Below are 19,634 nucleotides of genomic sequence, written 5' to 3' on the forward strand. Positions count from 1 at the left end.
TAGATAATAAATCAAATGGAGATTCTAGTAGGAAACATCCGATGCGAGTGAACAGGACAGTTGGCCCGCTGGTCTTCACTGGTCAGGACACTGAGTACATGTGACGGGAGGTCACGTTGCCGTGGGACAGGACGTCAGTGAGCCCGCACAGTTTTGGTCGCCCTGCTCTGGGAAAAAAATGCCATTGAGCCGGAAAGAATGTAGAGGGAAATTTACAGGAATATTGCCGGGACTCGAGTAACAGAGGTGGAGAGAGGAAGGGGTCTTTATTCGCTGCAGCGTACAGAGTTGCATAAACTCAAGAGGGGCACAGACTGACGGTATGCGCATAGACTTTGACCCAGAGCTGGGGCATCGCGACCCAGACGGGACAGGATTTAGGTCAGAGTAGGTGGAGAGGAGATAGAAAGAGCGAGATCAGAGGGAGGCAGGTGTTAGAGTGAACGGAGTGGAGAAGGAGAGAGTGCGGTAGAGAGGGGGGGAAAGGGAGGGAACTATAAAGAGGTTGAAAGAGACTGGTTAAATAACGGGCGGAGAAAGGTCGAGGAAGTAGAATGAGGAGAGGGGGTAGAAAGATAGTGGGAGTGAGGAAGAGCTGGCTGGGGGAGGGATGGCGAGAAAGAAGGGGATAGATGGAGAGCGGTGTTTGTCCATGTGTGGTGGGGAGAACGGGGTTGCAAAAAGAGGACAATAGAGTAACAGGTGGGGGCAGACACTGCAGGGAGGATTTTGAGTGGATGGGCTGAGTGAGAGTGGAGGAGAGATATGGAAGGGAAAGAAAGGGAAAATCATTTGATTCAAGTCGGCTGTCCGGGCTGTTGACAGAGAAGCTGGATCTCTTCAGGAATATCCGGCCAGCAGGGGGCAGAATACTCGCAGATGAAATGGTGGTTCTCATGAAGGCAATTGTCACTCCCTCCACTCGATGCGCATGCACTGCAGAAGGACCTTCCGGAGGACACATTGTACAGCAGACCAGTGGCATCATCCCTATCAATAAATGGTTAAAAAATGTGAACAGAGACGAAACAGGTCCGGCGGAACACGAGCCCGTTGCCAAACTAATCCCATTAAATCCGGGCAATCACCAGTGCCCTGGGTCGTTCCCAAAATAATTCCAGTGTTGCAATGTCTCCCTACTGCTCTGTGACAGTCACCAAATTAATCCAACTAACCACCTCCCCTACAGCCTGCGGCCCGTCGTCCCGCGGTCTCTACAGACCTGTGGCAGTGCCAATGCGAATCGAACACAGCCACTTTCTCCCGTCAGATCTATTCCACTCACCAAACAAATTCAAGTATCCCAACCTTCCACCCACCCTCCACAGACATACGCTGTTCCGGAATTAATCTCATCGGCACAATACGATCCTCCAACCCTCTGTCGGTCTCCGAATCATTCCCACGGCTCCTCTCCCTCCCGACTGTTTTTGTCCGTCTCCAGGTTAATCCCATTGCCCCTCACCGTTCCCTCAGCCCTGCGTCAGTCGGCAATCTGGACCCACTGACCGACTCTGTGGCCACATCCCCGTATCGGTCTCCAAACTAATCCAGTTGTCCTAATCTCTCCCCCAGATCAGTGTCAGAGCCCAAACCGATCCTGCTGCATAACTCTTTCTCACAGAGCAAGGCCTGTCGCCAAACTAATCCGACTCTGCCTCCTGCTCCCCACAGATTTGTGTCAGACTCCAAGCTAATTCCACGGCATCTCACAATCCCCACAGCCCTGCGTCAGTACCCAAAATAATCCCAGGGAAATAATCCCCGGAGCCCACTGACAATCGTCAAAATATTTCACTGCCCTGTCCCGCGACAGACCCGTAACGCTCCTAAACCTCGTATCATCCTCTCCCGACAGCAAATTCCATTACCCCACCCTCTTCTCACGAATCTACCTCAGTCCGGAAACTAATCCCACTTTCTCCCCTCAAAACAGTGTCATTCCCCAACTGCCACCCCAGATCAGTCCAAATCTCACCCGGTCTCGCATTGTCTAATCCAGTAAGTAACGTTCCGGCGGATAAGAGAGCAGATAACAAAACTCTGTAAAATTAAATTCCTTTGATTAATGCCGAGAATCGAAAACTATTCACGAGAGTGTGTGATGGGACGGTGTGAAGGGAGATTCTCTCTGTGTCTGACCCCGGGAGTGTGTGATGGGACGGTGTGAAGGGAGATTCTCTCTGTGTCTGACCCCGGGAGTATGTGATGGGACGGTGTGAAGGGAGATTCTCTCTGTGTCTGACCCCGGGAGTGTGTGATGGGACGGTGTGGAGGGAGATTCACTCTGTGTCTGATCCCGGGAGTGTGTGATGGGACGGTGTGGAGGGTGATTCACTCTGTGCCTGACCCCAGGACTGTGTGATGGGACAGTGTAGAGGGAGCTTCACTCTGTGTCTGACCCCGGGAGTGTTTGGGGGGGACGGTGTGCGGGGAGATTCACACCGTTTCTGACCCCGGTGAGTGATGGGACGGTGTTAAGGGAGATTCTCTCTGTGTCTGACCCCGGGACTGTGTGATGAGATGGTGTGGAGGGAGATTCACTCTGTGTCTGACCCCGGGAGTGTGTGATGGGACGGTGTGGAGGGAGATTTACTCTGTGCCTGACCCCGGATTGTGTGATGGGACGGTGTGGATGGTGATTCCCTTTGTGTCTGATCCCGGGAGTGTGTGATGGGGCAGTGTAGAGGGAGCGTCACTCTGTGTCTGACCCCGGGAGTGTTTGGGGGGACGGTGTGCGAGAAGATTCACACCGTTTCTGACCCCGGTGAGTGATGGGACGGTGTTAAGGGAGATTCTCTCTGTGTCTGACCCCGGGAGTGTGTGATGGGACAGTGTGGAGGGAGATTTACTCTGTGCCTGACCCCGGATTGTGTGATGGCACGGTGTGGAGGGAGATTCTCTCTGTGTCTGACCCCAGGAGTGTTTGGGGGGACGGTGTGCGGGGAGATTCACACCGTTTCTGACCCCGGTGAGGGATGGGACGGTGTTAAGGGACATTCTCTCTGTGTCTGACCCCGGGACTGTGTGATGAGATGGTGTGGAGGGAGATTCACTCTGTGTCTGACCCCGGGAGTGTGTGATGGGACGGTGTGGAGGGAGATTTACTCTGTGCCTGACCCCGGATTGTGTGATGGGACGGTGTGGATGGTGATTCCCTTTGTGTCTGATCCCGGGAGTGTGTGATGGAGCAGTGTAGAGGGAGCGTCACTCTGTGTCTGACCCCGGGAGTGTTTGGGGGGACGGTGTGCGAGAAGATTCACACCGTTTCTGACCCCGGTGAGTGATGGGACGGTGTTAAGGGAGATTCTCTCTGTGTCTGACCCCGGGAGTGTGTGATGGGACAGTGTGGAGGGAGATTTACTCTGTGCCTGACCCCGGATTGTGTGATGGAACGATGTGGAGGGAGATTCTCTCTGTGTCTGACCCCGCGAGTGTGTAATGGGACGTTGTGGCGGGAGATTCACTTTGTGTCTGACCACACGTATGTGTGATGATTCCTTTGTTACTGTGGGATCTTCTCGTTCTGTGACACATACCGCTTCATCCCGGGAATTGATTTCAAGAAGACTTGATTCACGTTTTGAACATTCTTGCATCGCTTTTAGGAAAGATGTTGCAAATTTGGATACGTAGTACCGCCTGTCAGTATTTGTGACAAAGTCCTTGGAACAGGCCTGCTCTGGAAATCAGGAGAAAGGAACACAGTGAATCTCTCCCGCACCGTCCAATCGCACATTACCAAGTATGAGGCTCGGTGACCTTCCCTCCAAACCATCCGTCACACACTCACGGATTCAAGACACAGAGTGAATCTCGTTCCGCACTTTCCTATCGCACATGCCTGGAGAGGGACACAGAATGAAGTTTCCTCCACAACGTCCCATCACAGATTCAAAGGATCAGGCACAGAGTGACGTTCCCTCCACCTAAGATCATCAATCTTAGACTCTCCAATCAGGCACAGATTGAGGCTATCTGTACACTCCCCTGATACACTCACTGAGCAGGATACAGAATGATCCTCGCGACACATTATCCCATCACACACTCAGTGTGTCAGAAACAGAGCGATGCTCCTTCCACACCGCCCCATCAGAGACCCCTGAAGTGGAGTGGTGCCCACTCCACTGAGCCTCGTCACACAGCCCGTTTCCCCCCACATTCTGCATTCTCCCGTGGTCAGACACAGAGTGAATCTCTCTCTCTCTCTCTCTCTCTCTCTCTCTCTCTCTCTCTCTCTCTCTCTCTCTCTCTCTCTCTCTCTCTCTCTCTCTCTCTCTCTCTCTCTCTCTCTCTCTCTCTCTCTCTCTCTCTCTCTCTCTTTCTTTCACACACACACGCAGGATTAGACTGCACGCTGGTTACTGTCAAATCACACGATCTTGCAGCCAGACCAGACACAGAAGCTTCCTCCACAGCGTGCCTTCACACATTCCCGGAGTGAGGCACAGAGTTCAGCAGCAATCACAGTGTCCATTCGCATACTCCAGGGATCAGACACAGAGTAGCTCTTTCAGTACTAAACGATTCCTGACACCCGGAGAAAGACATTCGTGAAGCTCTTTCTCCGTTTCCCATGACAGCATACATTAACTCCATGTCCTCATCACTCATTCCAACGGTCAGATGTGGAGTCAGATTCTGGGTGTTACTCCCTCCACACAGTCTCATAACACACTCCCGGTGTCAGACATAGAGTGAAGGTCCCTCCACACTGCACCTCACACACTCCCTGTGTAAGCGAACTTAATTGAGATCCTTCCACAATGTCCAAGTGATTCTCCTTCTACAAGTTCTCAACGCAAAATGCAAGACACAGAGGGAATCTGCGTCCACAGGGTCCCATCACACTCTCCCGAGTCTAACACAGTGTGAATCTCCCTCCTTACGTTCCATCGCACACTTCCTGGAGAGTCACAGAGTCTGTTTGTCTCTGAACCGTCCCATCACACTCCCCTGTGTTCACACACAAAGCGAAATTCCGCTCACACATTCAGACTATCTCCACAATATCCAATCACCCAGTCTGGCGAAGCATAGAATGAACGTCACTCTGCACTGTCCCAACACACAATCCCGCTGTCAGACACGGAGTGAAGCTGGATCCATACTGTCCCATCAGACATTGCCGGAGTGAGACACAGAGTGAAGCTAAAATGGTAAGTCTCACAATTGCGTGATCAGACCCAGAATGAATCCATCTCCACAACGTCCCATCACACCCTCCTGGATTCAGTGACAGACTGAAATTTCCTCCAGGCAGCCCCATCACACACTCACCAGGTCATACACTGAGTGAATCATCCTCCATACTATCTCTTTACACGCTCCAGATTCCACGCACAGAGTGACGCTTCCTCTCTCCATACCTGCCCTGTGATGAGGAGCGGGTGAAAGAGGGGGATGATGCCTCACCTCTTCTACTGGTCAAAAAATCACAGATTTGAGCCTTGGTTTCGTTGACAGATCTGTACTTCGTTTCCATCTCAGAGAACTGGTGACGGAGATCGCTGTGCATTCCTGTAAGAAAAGACAGATTAGAGTTGAGCAAGGAAAGTTTGGATTGAAGGGATGAGTTTAACTCATTGTAATTTTCGGTCGGAGCTGACCTTAGACTAACGTATCTGTGATACTGAGAGGCATGGTGAAGGATGTTTAGCGTTTACAGTGACGCGTGACTCAGTGTCACGCTAAAGATTGTGTCACAGAGAGTGTTTTATCGGTGTCACGGTGAAGGGTGGAACAGTGAAGGATGTTCTTGTGGCACAATGAGAGGCTTCGGCGCCACGTTGAGCGGCGTGTCTGTGTCACGCTGAGGAATTATCAATGTCCCGGTGAACGTTCTGTTGTTGTTGTCATGGGGGCCCTCGACGGTTTTGTGGTGGGCATGGCCGGTTGCTGTGAGGGACGTTTCGGTGTCACTGAGATAGGTGTTTCTGTTCCCCGGCGGGAGTTGTGCCGGATCACAACGAAGTGTATCTCGATGTCAAGGCGAGGGAAATGTCCTGGTGAGGGGTTGGTGGGATCACGGTTGGTGGTGTATCTGTGTCATGGTCTGGGGTATGCTGGACTCACAGAGCGGGGGTATATCTGTTTCACGGTGGTCACGGTGTGTGTCAGAGTGTCACGCTGAGCGGTCCGACGGTGTCACTGAGAGTACTATGTAGGTGTAATTGTGGATTCAGCAATCGGTATCAGTTCATGGGTTTGCCTGTGTCAGGGTGAGGTGTGGGTAATTGCCTCAATGAGTGGTACATCGGTGTTATGTTGAGGGGGAATACTGTCTCGGTAAGGGGTGTTACACTGGCTTCTGAGTGTTTGTTACGATGCGGTGTGTAGCGGAACACGTTGAGGAGAATGAAGTTGTCACGGTGTACGGTACCTCTGTGTCACGGTAAAGAGCGTGTCGCTGTCACTGTGAGGTATGTTTCGGAGTCGCCTTGAGCAGTCTATCAGTAATACCGTCAGAGGCATGTCTATATAACAGTGAGGGGTGCGTTGCGGTCAGTGTGACTGCCATGTGTGTGTCACGGCGATGGTCGTGTCAGTGTCGCGGTCAGGAGTGTTCTTGTGTCTCGTTGAAGACCGATACCGTGACAGCATTGTTGATGTTATGATGAATGGCGAGTCGGTGTCAGGACGAGTCTTGATTGTGTTACGGTAAAGGCTGTGTCTTTATCACGTTTTGGGGTGTGTCAGTGTTGTGTTGATGGGTTTTAACCGGTGTTACGGTAAGGGGCGTGTCGGTGTCACTGTGGTGTTTTCTAATAACAATTCATTCCACTCCCTTTACTTATGGTCTGACACTACCGGGAGCCGGTTCCACCCACCGTGGATCAAGAGACCGGCCACTGTCACGATGAGGGCGGCTGTAACTAGGCAGAGTAGGCAGATCAGACGGTACGGTCTATTTCCGATCTTCACTTTCGACTGTTGTTCATGCGCAGCTGTGGGGAGACCACAAGACCATGAGACCATAAGATATAATAGCAGGGAGTGGACATTTGGGCTATTGAGTCTGCCCCGCCATTCAATTAAGGGCGAAAGTAATTATTCCAGTCATCCCCACTCCCATGCCTACACACGATACCCTTTAATGCCCGGGCTAATCAAGAGCCTATCTCTCTCTGCGTTAAATGCACCAAATAATTTGGCTTTCAAGCCGCTCGTGGCAACAAATTGCACCGATTTAACAGCCTCTGAATAAAGTAATTTGTCGTCATCTCAGTTCTAAAAGGACGTCGATCAATCCGGAAGTCATGGCCATTTGTCATAGAATCGCTTACCATTGGAAATAACATTTCCATATCTAATCTCTCCAGGCTTTGAGGGTTCGGTACGTTTCTATGAGACGCCCTCTCATTCTCCTGATCTCCAGGGAATACAGCCCAAGAGCTGCCGGATGTTCCTCAAACAACGACCTTCTCATTCCTGGAATCATTCTCGTGAAACATCTCCGAACCCTCTCCGATGTCAGTATTTATAAGAAGCCCAAAACCGCACACAATGCTCTCAGTGTGGTCTCACGAGTGCCTTTTGGTGCCTCAACATCAGATCCCTGCTCTTATATTCTGTACCTGAATGTCAACATCTCATTCGCTTTCTTCACCACCAACTGAACTTGGGGGTTAACCTTTAGGGTATCTTGAACTGGTGCTCCCAAGTCATTCTGCAAATCTGCATTTTGAGTTCTCTCACCATCTGTATAATAGTCCGATTGTTTATTTCTTCCTCCAAAGTGCACGACCATATACGTTCCAAAATTGTGTCTCATTTGCCTCTTCTTTGCCCATTCCCCTAAACTAACTGCGTCCCTCTGTAAGCTCTCTGTTTCGTCAACAATTCCCGCTCCTCCACCTATCTTTGCAAATTCTGCACAAGTCTTTGACAGACATTGTCGAAATCAGCGGTCCCAACACGGACCCCTGTGGACCTCCACTGGTAACCGGCAGGCAGCCAAAATAGGATCCCTTCATTCCCGCTCGCTCTTTTCTGCCAATCAACTAATGCTCCCCCCGAGCTAGAAACCTCCCTGTAATTCTACGGGCTCTGATCTTCCGAAGCAGCCCCATGTGCGGCACATTGTCAAAGGCCTTCTGAAAATCCAAATACACTATCGATTCCCGAAAGATCATTGTTGATCCCTCGGCAATCTCTCCGCCTACTTCCTTCAGAACCCGAGGCTGCATTCCAACCGGGCCATGAGAATTAATCCATGGCACTGACATCCTCAGTTACTTTCAGCCGTAACCGCTGATAGTCCAAATTCCTTAACTCAGCAAAGGCTGACAAGTGTCTGACTGATTCCAGAGGTGTTTTTCTGTCTCCTATGCTATTGATTAAGTTGGAGTCGTGGATCCTATCTCCATCAACTTCATTTGGGCGCTTCACTGGGTCTCTCATGGGAGGCTTGTCCAGAAGATTATGATCCATGGGACACACGGGGAATTGGCCGTCTGGATTAAGAGTTTATTATTTTTCACAGTTGTATTATTGTTTGCCCGGTGTGTTATTTTCCCACACATCGGATACATGACGGACTAAGCCCTTCCATTCTCCAGCCGGATCTGTGCCTGATCTCTGCCGCAATGAACTCTTTTGTTTGCCACTTTCCCACATGATCCACAAGATCACCCGTCTTCACATCATGTGCAACTCACCAACACACCCGTCTGCAAATTCAACCCGATGATTTATACACATCACAGACAGGAGTTGGAACGTGCTCGCAGATGCATTAAAATTTGAAACACTTGGGCAAATAACATCTGACCCTTCCTGAATGGCGTCACTACTGTGAACTCTGACCTGTTTGTGCAGTAGTTGGCATCCCTCTGGGTCCCGAGGTGATGTGAGCATCCTCGTCCTCGTCGATGAAGGGATCGTCTCTTCGAAAGTTCACCTCTGTGTAGGTGGAGATCAGACCATCTGGAAGAGAGAGTCGGACAAGCAGGTCAGGGAGAGAATCAGACAGCGGTAGAGAATGACGGAGAGAGTTGCGGAGAGAGTCGTGGTGAAAGAGAAGAGAGCAGAGGAGAGAGAGGAGTCTGCGAGAAGGAGAGATGTGTAATCGGGGGAATGTGAAAGAGGGAGCAGAGAGTGTGGGAACGGGGAAAATGGGGAAAGGTAGGTAGATAGAGGGGAATCTCAACGGAGAGAGCAGGAGTCGTAGAACGGGAGAGATGTGGAAAAACAGAGAGAAGTGTTGGGAAAGGGGAGAGCGTGAGAGTGTGCGGCAGGGAAAGAGTGTAGGAAGAAAAGAAGATGAGAGAGGATCAGTGTGTGAGAGATAGGGGAAGAAAGACGGAGGCAGGGGAGAGAGAGGAGAGAGAGTGATGAGAGAGTTGGTTTAGAACGGGGTCAGCGTTATACGCATTTTATAAAGTTATTGTTTCTCACTGAATCTTGCCACTCCACTCCCTCCTCGCCACTCTTCCCAAGGTGTTTCCTGCTCACCGACCATGCCACAGCACTCCCTGCTCCCGCACCCGCCCCATCACACACCTCCCCTCAGTGCCCCCAGTTTAACCCCCTCTCACGTTACTCCCACCACACAAAAATTACATCGCATTTTCTGCACCGACCCCACACAGAGAAACTCCTAATTCCTTTCCACAGCCCTCCCTCTGTACCGCCCCGCCTGTTGCTCTGCCTCCACTCCGACCCTTCACAGAGCGCTCTCCCTACTCACCGACCCTCCCATAGAGCCCGTCTCACATCCAGTCCCGCACGCATTGCTCCTGACCTATTGTCTGACAGGGAACAATCAAGGTTAACTGTACGCTTGGGATGACATTGCTTGACTTGAAGATTCACATCATCTGTTCAGAGTCAAACCAATAAAGTGAAACTGACCTCCATTCGTCCGGACCCGGGGAACAGAGAGGGATTTGAAATGAAGTTCCATATACGATACATCAGGTTTAGCTGGGGACAGAACAGTGAGAGTCAGAAAGAGGGTGAGGCTCCCTCTACACCGTCACATCGCACACTCCCGGGGCCGGACACAGAGTTAAATCTTCCTTCACTCTGTACCATAATGTGGGACAGACTGCGCTTTGGAGCGTACAAGTTTGAGAAGGGACTTGACAGAGGTATTTAAAATTATGAGGGGGATAGATCGAGTTGACTTGGATAGGCTTTTTCCATTGAGAGAACGGGAGATTCGAACAAGAGGACATGATTTGAGTTAGTGGGCAAAGGATTAAGAATAATAGGAGTGGGAATTTCTATGCTCAGAGAGTCGTAGCTGTGTGGAACGAGCTTTCAGTCGAAGTGGTAGAGGCATGTTCGGTATTGTCATTTAAAGTAAAATTGGATAGGTATATGGACAGGAAAGAAATCGAGGGTTATGTGCTGAGTGCGGGCCAGTGGGACTAGGTGAGAATAAGCGTTCGGCACGGACTAGAAGGGCGGAGACGGCCTGTTTCCGTGCTGTAATTGATATATGTTTATTTTATTGTTTATATTCTACAGTCTCGTGATCCGAAAAGGAGTGACGCTACTTCCACTCCGTTCCATTACACAGTCCCGGTGTCGTATACAGAGTGAAGCCACCTCCACAACCCCCATTACAAACTCACCGGGTTAGAAAGACACTGAAACTCCCTCCCTCCATCTCTGCCCCACTCACCTCCCGATGGAGACAGTGAGTCCGGTTTTGCGAGCTGCTTCTTCTTGAAAGTCTCGCTCTTGTCCATTCTGTCGATGGCCCTCTGTGTCTCTGAGCTCAGCGAGGGGAAGTAACCGTTGTCAGAGGAAGCCTATGTTGACAAGTGGATCAGAGCGAAATCAACAGACCCCGGATGAGCGGCTGAAGAAGAGAGGAGCCGAGAGCAGAGGGGGGAAGCGCTGGGGAAGAGGGAGATTGAGGGTGTGAGAGGGGTTGGTCTGTAGCGATTAGAGTGGCGCGGGGAGAAGAATAGTGCGAGTGGAGAGAAACAGAGGGAGGGAGAGTGAGGGGAATGTTAAGGTTTGGCAGAAAGAGAGTCGTAAATTACATGGGTTAGAAAAGGGTATCACTGAAAAAAGGGGAAGGCAAAAACAAGGGGCGGGAATGGAGAGAGAGGTGTAGAAATAGAGTGGGAGAATTGCTGGAGAGATTCAAATTCACCCCCCTCTCCAGCTCTCTGTTTTTTCCTCCACTCCTTCCCTTTCTATCTCACATCCTCCACTGAATGCAAGGGGGGAAATGAAAGGAAATGGGGGCTTTTGAAAGGCGGGTGAGGGTAGTGGAGAAAGGGGTGATAGTGCGGGAGGCGATGTGCTATAGCGGTTGTGTGTATGAGTGTGTGAATGTGTGTGTGTGTGTGTGTGTGTGTGTGTGTGTGTGTGTGTGTGTGTGTGTGTGTGTGTGTGTGTGTGTGTGTGTGTGTGTGTGTGTGTGTGACAGAGAGAGAGAGCGTCTCGGCACCGGCCGAACAAACACTCCCGGGATCAGACATTAGTGCAGCACCTTCCATACTGTCCCATTGCACAGTCCCAGGGTCACAAACAGATCGAATCTTCCTCTTCACTTCCTTTCTCCTTCCCAGCAATCAGCAGTTTTACACCGGTCCCGTAGTCTCCAAAAGTGTGTCTGTCTCAGAGATAATAGGTGTTTGTGAGTCCAGAGAAAGGTCAGAGGAAGGTGGGGGAGTGGAAAGAGGGCTGTTGACAGGTGATGAGTTTCCAGTCACTCTGAGGAAATGTTGTTAAACCACACGACCGACCAGTCCACACAGAGACGGAGAGAAGCTGAGAAGCGAGAGATCGATATCCGGTGGAAGTGAGCAGCAATAACTTTGTGCAAGGCGTTGACCACATGTCTGACCCCTGAAGTGTGTGATGGGACGATACAGAACAAAGAACAGAAAACGATACAACACAATACTGGCACTTCTTGCCCACAATTTTGTGCCGACTCTTATACCCTGCTCCCATATAAAATCCCAACTTTAATTCCCCCATATAGCTGTCTAGTAGTCTGTTAAATGTCACTAGAGTATGTGTCTCCACCACTGACTCGGTCAGTGCATTCCACACACCAACCACGCTCTGAGTAAAATTCCTTCCTCTGATATCCCCCGTGAACTTTGCTCCACTTACCATAAAGCCATGTCCTCTTGTTTTGAACAGTGGTGTCCTGGGGAAGAAGCGCTGGATGTCCACTCTATATTTTCCCCTTAATATCTTGTACAACTCTAACATATCTCCTCTCATCCTATTTCAGTCCAGAGAGCTCAATCTCTGCTCGTAATGCATACTCTCTAAACCAGGCAGCATCCTGGTAAATATCCACTAAACCCTTTTCAATGATTCCACATCCTTCCCCTCGGTAGGCGACCTGAACTGGACACAGCACTCCAAGTGTGGCCTAACCAGAGTTTTATAGAGCTGCTTCATTACCCCGTGTCTCTTAAACTCTATGCCACGACTTAAGAAAGCTAACACCCCATAAGCTTTCGTTTCTTCCCTATCTACCTGTGAGGCAACTTTCAGGGATCTGTGGACATGTAACCCCAGATCCCTCTGCTTCTCCACACTACCAAGTATCCTGTCATTTACAGTGTGTGATTGGACGGTATAGAACATAGAAGAGAAAACGATGCAGCTAATCTCTGGCCCTTCGGCCCACAATGTTTTGACCGACCCATTTAAACCCCCAACGTAAATTCCCTCATATGCCTGTCTAGTAGTCTATTAATTTTCACTTGTGTATTTGCCTCCAACACTGAATCAGGCAGTACATTCCACGCACCAACCACTCTCTAAGTAACAGCCATTCCGCTGATCTCTCCTTTGAACTTTGCTCCCATTACCTTAAAGCCAATTGTTCTTGTATTGTGCAATGGTGCCCTGGGGAAGAGGCGCTGGGTGTCCACTCTGTCTATTCCTCTTAATATCTTGTACACGTCTTTCATGTCTCCTGTCATCCTCCTTCTCTCCAGATAGTAAAGCCCGAGCGTTGCTAACCAATGTTTTACAGAGCTGCATCAATAAGCCGCGACTAAACTATGAGGCCACTTTCAGGGATCTGTGGGCGTGTACACCCAGATCCCTCTTCTCCTCCAAAAGTATCAAGCATCCTATCATTTACTTTCTACTCTGCCTTGGAGTCTGTCCTTCCAAAGTGTACCACCTCACACTTCTCCGGGTTGAACTCCATCTGCCACTTTTTAGCCCACTTCTACATCCTATCAATGTCTCTCTGCAATCTTCGACAGTTCCCTGCACAATCTATAAAACCAGCAAGCTTTGCATCATCTGAAAACTTGACAACCAGTCCTTCTACCCCCACGAAAAGTAAGGGTTCCAGTCACAACCACTAGTCACAACCCTCCAATCTGAATGTACCCCCTCCCCCACGTCCCTCTGCCTTCTGCAGGCAACCCAATTCTGAATCCACCTGGCCAAACATCCCTGGATCTCATGCCTTCTGACTCTCTGAATATATCTGCATATTGGAACCTTGTCAAATTCCTTACAAAAAATACGTGTAGAAATAGATCCAATGCACTACCTCATCTATATGCCTGGTCACCTCCTCAAAGAACTCTATCAGGCTTGTTAGACACGACCTGCCTTTCCCAAAGCCATGCTGACTATCCCTGATCAGAGCATGATTCTCGAAATGAGCATAGATTCTTTCCCTAAGAATCCTTTCCAACAACTTTCCCACAACAGACGTCAGACTCACTGGTTTATAATCATCCAGACAATCCCTTCGAACCCTTTGAAGAAGAGGACAGCATTCTCCTCCCTCCAGTCTTCCGGTACCACTCTCTGATTCTACCCTTTTCAGTGAGGCAAACTGAGGGAGTTAAACCCTGTCTGACTATGAGAGTGTGTGATGTAACGGTGTCGAGGGAGATTCACTCTGTGTCTCACCCCAGGAGAGTTTAATTTGACAGCGTGCAGGGACAATATTCTCTGTTGCGTCCCCGGAGTGTGTAATGGGGCTGTGTGGAAAGTGATTCACCATATGTCTGACTCCAGGCCTTTGCAACTGGGCGGTGGGGAGTGGGATTCACCATGTGCCTGACACCGGGAGAGTGTGATAGGACAAAATGGAGGGAGATACACCCTGTGTATGACCCCGGGAATGTGTAATTGGAGAGTATAGAGGGAGCTTCATTCTGGTGTGTATCTCTCACAAATATCCTTTCCTCTTTTGAATTTAATACAAGACGCTGGCAAACAGAGTTAGAACAAGGCTGCTGCTCCCAATCGTCTGCTCTCGAAAATAGGACCAATGAATAGTGAATCTCTCCGCACACCGTCCATTGCATTCGCCGGTAGGCAGACAGAGAAAATGGAATCGCTCCTACCAGCCCATCACACTTTCACGACTTCAGTTGCAAAGTGAAGGTCCCTCCGAGCCGCCCGATCACACAGACTCAGCGGTTAAGAGAGAAAGTGCAGCTCCCTCTCGACTCTCTCATGCGATAGTCCTGTTGGCAGACAGACAGAAGTTTCCAACACAGTCTCCCAAAGCACATTCCCGGGGTCAGACACAGAGTGAATCTCCCTCCATACCGTCCCATCACACACTTCCGTGGTCAGAAACAGAGTGAATCTCCCTCCACACCGTCCCATCACACACTCCCGGGGTCAGACACAGAGTGAATCTCCCTCCACACCGTCTCATCACACACACCCGGGGTCAGACAGAGGGTGAATCTCCCTCCACACCGTCCCATCACACACTCCCGGGGTCAGACGCAGAGTGAATCTCCCTCCATACCGTCCCATCACACGCTCCCAGGGTCAGACACAGAGTGAATCTCCCTCCACACCATCCAATCACACACTCCCGTGTTCCGACACAGAGTGAATCTCCCTCCACACCGTCCCATCACACACTCCCAGGGTCGGACACAGAGTGATTCTGCCTCCACACCATCTCATCACTCACTCCCTGGGTCAGACACACAGTGAATCTCTCTCCAAACCGTCCCATCACGCACTCCCGGGGTCAGACACAGAGTGAATCTCCCTCCACACCGTCCCGTCACTCCCTGGGTCAGACACAGAGTGTACCTCCCTCCACACCGTCCCATCACACACTCCCCGGGTCGGACACAGAGTGATTCTCCCTCCACACCATCTCATCACACACTCCCTGGGTCAGACACACAGTGAATCTCCCTCCACACCGTCCCATCACGCACTCCCGGGGTCAGACAGAGTGAATCTCCCTCCACACCGTCCCATCACGCTCTCCCGGGGTCAGACACACAGTGAATCTCCCACCTCGCCGTCCCAAGACACATTCCCGTGGTCAGACACCGAGGGTACCTCCCTCCACACCGTCCCGTCACACACTCAAAGGGTCGGACACAGAATGAGTCTCCCTCCACACCATCTCATCACACACTCCCTGGGTCAGACACAAAGTGAATCTCCCTCCACACCGTCCCATCACGCACTCCCGTGGTCAGACAGAGTGAATCTCCCTCCATACCGTCCCATCACGCACTCCCGGGGTCAGACACAGATTGAATCTCCCTCCACACCGTCCCATCACACACTGCAGGTGTCAGACACAGAGGGAGTCTCCCTCTAGACCGTCCCATCACACCCTCGTGGGGTCAGACACAGCTTGAATCTCCCTCCACACCGTCCCATCAAACACACGCGGGGACAGCCACAGAGTGAATCTCCCTCTTCACTGCCTTTCTCCCTCCCACCAATCACAGTACTCCGGCGTTCCTGGAGTCTCCAACAGTCTGTCTGTTTCAGAGATAATTAGTTTGTGCGAGACCAGAGATAGAACGGAGGAAGGTGGTGGAGTGGAAAGAGGCTGTGGAGGGGTGGTGAGTTTCCAGCCACTGGGAGGAAATGTTGTGAAACCACACGACTGGCCTGTACACAGAGACGTAGAAAAGCTCAGAAGCGAGAAATCTATGTCCGGTGGAAGTGAGCAGCAGTAACTCCAACGTTGTGCAAGGAGATGACCACGTGTCTGACCACGGGAGAGTGTGATGTGAAAGTACAGAACATAGAACAGAAAACGATGCAGCACCGTACTGGTCATTCGGCCCACAATGTTGTGCTGACCCTTATACCCTGCTCCCATATAAACACCATCTTAAATTCCCCCACATAGCTGTCTACTAGTTTGTTAAATGTCACTAAAGTATATGTCTCCACCACTGACTCAGGCAGTACACACCACGCACATACCACTCTCTGAGTAAAATTCCTTCCTCTAATATCCCCCTTGAACTTTGCTCCACTTACCTTAAAGCTATGTCCTCTTGTTTTGCGCAGTGGTGTCCTGGGGAAGTGGCGCTGGCTGTCCACTCTGCCTTTCCCTCTTAATATCTTGTACTCCACTAACAAGTCTCGTCTCATCCTACTTCTGTCCAGAGAGTAAAACCCTAGATCCCTTAATCTCTGCTCATATTGCATACTCTCTAAAACAGGCAGGATCCTTCTAAATCTCCTCTGCAACCTTTCCAATGCGTCCACATCCTTCCTATAGTGAGGCAACCAGAACTGGACACAGTATCCCAAGTGTGGGCTAACCTGTGTTTTACAGAGCTGCATCAAGAAGCCGCGTCTCTGAAACTCTGCCCCTCGGCTTATGAAAACTTATACTACATTAGCTGCCTTAACTACACTATCTACCCGTGAGGCAACTTTCAGAGATCTGTGGACATGTACCCCGAGATCCCTCTGGTACTCCACACTTCCATGTATCCTGCCTTTTACTTTCTACTCTGCCTTGTAGTATGCCCTTCCAAAGTTTACCACCTCACATTTCTCCGGGTTAAACTGCGTTTGTCACTTCTCAGCCCCCTTCTGCATCCTATCAATGTCTCTCTGCAATCGTTTTAGATTTTTCTACACTGTCCGCAGAACCACCAACCTTTATGTCGTCTGCAAACTTGCCAACCCACATCTTCTACCCCAACATTAGGTCGTTAATAAAATCACGCAATGTAGAGTTCCCAGTGCCGATCCCTGCTGGACACCACACGTCACAGCCTTCCAATCCGAATCTACACATGCTCCACAACACACTGCTTTCTGCAGCCAAGCCAATTCAGAATCCACCTCAATAAGCCTCCCTGTACCAAATGCCTTCTGACTTTCAGAATAAGCCTACCGTACAGAAACTTGTAAAATGCCGTACCAAAATTCATGTAGATTTTACATCCACTGCGCTGCCCTCATCTTTATGCCTGGTCTCCACCCTAAAGAACTCTATCAGGCTAGTTAGAGACGACCTGCCCTTCGCAAAGCCATGCTGACTGTCCCTCATCAGACCATGATTCTCTAAATGCCCATAGATCCTATCTGTAAGAATCTTTACACACAGCTTGACCACCACAGTCGTAAGGCTCAATGGTCTATAATTACTCGGACTATCCCTACTAACCTATTTGAAGAAGGGTCAAAATGTTGCTCCCGGCAATCCTGCGGTACCATTCCCGTGGACAACAAGAAAATAAAGATCGTAGCCAGAAGTTCAGGGATGTTTTCCATCGCCTCGTGAAGCATCCTGGGGACTATTCCTACAGGCCCCGGGCATTTATCCAGACTAACATATTTTAACAACTCCAACGCCTTCTATCCCTTAATATCAACGTGTTCCAGAACATCAACCTCACTCATATTGTCCTCACATTGTTGAATGCTGAAGACAAGTAAATACTGATGACCTCACTCTATTCCACAACCGTCAGGCACATCTTCCCACCTTTATCTCTAATCGCTCCTATCTTTAGGCATCTCATCTTTTTGCTCTTCATATAATTTAAGAATTCCTTGGGGTTTTCATTTACCCTTCTCGCCAACGCCGTCTCTTACACTCTCCGTGCTCTCCTCAGTTCCTTCCTAAGCTCCTTTCTTGCTACCCAATATTCCGCAATAGACTCATCTGATCCCTGCTTCCAAGATCTCATGTCTGCTGGCTTCTTCCTCCTGACTAGATTCTCCACCGCACTTGTCACCATCGTGCCTTCACTCTACCATTCTATATCTTCCTCACTGGAACAAATTTAACCCTAATATCCTGCAAAAGATCTGTAAACATCGAACAAATGTCCACAGTGCATTTCCCTGCAGAAACATCATCCCAATTCACACACGCATGTTCTAAATTTATAGCCTCATAATCTATCGTTCCCCAGTTAACAATGTTCTCTGTCCTCTCTGTTTTTTTTTTACCGTTTTCCATGAGGCAAATGGAGGCAGTTAAACTCGCTGTCTGAAACCGGTAGTGTGTTATGTGGCAGCGTGGAGGAATATTCACCATGTGTTTGACGCCGGGAATATTTGATAAGACGGTAAGGAGAGAGGTACAATGCTTGTCTGACCCCGTGAGTGTCTAATAGGACGGTGTTGAGGGAGATTTACTCTGTGTCTGACCCCAGGAGTGTGTGATGGGACAGTGTGGAGGGAGATTTACTCTGTGTCTAACCCTGGACTTGTGTGCTGGGGCGGTGCGTTACAAGATTCTCTTTGTGTCTGATCCCGGGAGTGTCTAATGGGACCTCTTGGAGGGAGCTTCACCGTGCTTCTGACCCCGGGAGCGTGTAATGGGTCGATGTGGAGGGGACTTCGCTCTGTGTCTGACTCCGGGAGGGTGTGATAACACGGTGTGGAGGGAGATTATCTTTGTGTCTGATCCCGGGAGTGTGTAATGGGATGTCGGGGAGGGAGTTTCACTATGTTTCTGACCCCGGGAGCTTGTGATGGGACGGTGTGGAGGGAGCATCTCAGTGTGTCTGACCACAGAAGTACGAAATGGGATGGAGTTGAGGGAATGTTATTCCTGTGTGAATAAGTTAACCACTCAATTGCTCATTTGAGTTTATTACAAGACGCTTTGGAGCAGAGTTTGAACAAAGCTCCTTCGCCCCATCGTCTGCTCTGAAAAATAGGAACAATAAACAGTGATGCTTTCTCCTCAGCGTCACTTACTCCGTGGGTAGTCCGACACAGAATGGGCATCGTCTTATATATGCCCTTCACACATTCTCGGCGTCAGGTGTAAAGCGAAGATCCCTCCTAACCGTCCGGGTCCGGCGTGTAGTGCATCAAGAGTGAAGCTCCTTATGCACTCCACATCAAATTATCCTATTGTCAGACGTACAGGCAAGTTCCTAACACACTCTCCCAAAACACATTCCCGGGATCTGACACGGAGACATGATCCCAAAACACAGTCCCAGCACATACTAACTACGCTAGAAAACCGAGTAAAGCTGCGTCCACACCGTCCAATTTCACTCTCCCGGGGTCAGACACAGACTGAATCTCCCTCCACACCGTCCCATCACACACTCCCGGGGTCAGACACAGTGTGAATCTCCCTCTTCACTCCCTCTCTCCCTCTCACCAATTACCAGTTTTTCTGCGTTCCTGTAGTCTCCAACAGCGTGTCTGTCTCAGAGATAATAAGTGTATGTGTGAACAGAGATAGAACAGAGGAGGGTGGGGGAGTGGAAAGAGGGCTGTGAATGCGTGGTGAGTTTCCAGTCACTGGGAGGAAGGGGTGTGAAACCACACGACCGGTCTGTACTCACAGAGACGTAGAAAAGCTGAGAAGCGAGAAACCGATATCCGGAGGAAGTGGACAGCAGTAACTCCAACGTTGTGCAAGGAGTTGACCACGTGTCTGACCACGGGAGAGTGTG

The 19,634-nt window shown here is 50.1% G+C and overlaps 1 protein-coding gene across 1 annotated transcript; it reads right to left on the reverse strand.

Moving 5' to 3' along the window:
* Positions 1 to 223: 223 nt before the first annotated feature.
* On the reverse strand, positions 224 to 17,948 carry LOC132387462 (uncharacterized). The gene is made up of 9 exons (XM_059959827.1): positions 17,850 to 17,948; positions 10,637 to 10,766; positions 9,859 to 9,930; positions 8,812 to 8,931; positions 6,834 to 6,950; positions 5,419 to 5,523; positions 3,540 to 3,682; positions 1,979 to 2,043; positions 224 to 990 (listed from the first exon to the last, which is right to left on the reverse strand). Exons 1-9 carry the CDS (start codon positions 17,946 to 17,948, stop codon positions 798 to 800), a joined length of 1,044 nt encoding a protein of 347 aa, XP_059815810.1. The 3' UTR covers positions 224 to 797.
* Between the last annotated feature and the right edge of the window lie 1,686 nt (positions 17,949 to 19,634).

This window comes from Hypanus sabinus, unplaced genomic scaffold, assembly GCF_030144855.1.
Source record: "Hypanus sabinus isolate sHypSab1 unplaced genomic scaffold, sHypSab1.hap1 scaffold_189, whole genome shotgun sequence".
In the NCBI taxonomy this organism is placed as follows: Eukaryota; Metazoa; Chordata; class Chondrichthyes; order Myliobatiformes; family Dasyatidae; genus Hypanus; species Hypanus sabinus.

Excerpts from the sequence above, each read along its gene's own strand:
- LOC132387462 (XM_059959827.1), bottom strand. The coding sequence starts at position 17,948 with ATGGTGACAAGTGCGGTGGAGAATCTAGTCAGGAGGAAGAAGCCAGCA. Across the intron at positions 3,683-5,418 it reads TTTTTTGACCAGTAGAAGAG|AGCAGGCCTGTTCCAAGGAC; the intron begins GTGAGGCATCAT and ends CCTGATTTCCAG. Across the intron at positions 2,044-3,539 it reads TCAATTCCCGGGATGAAGCG|AGTTTTGTTATCTGCTCTCT; the intron begins GTATGTGTCACA and ends TTAATTTTACAG.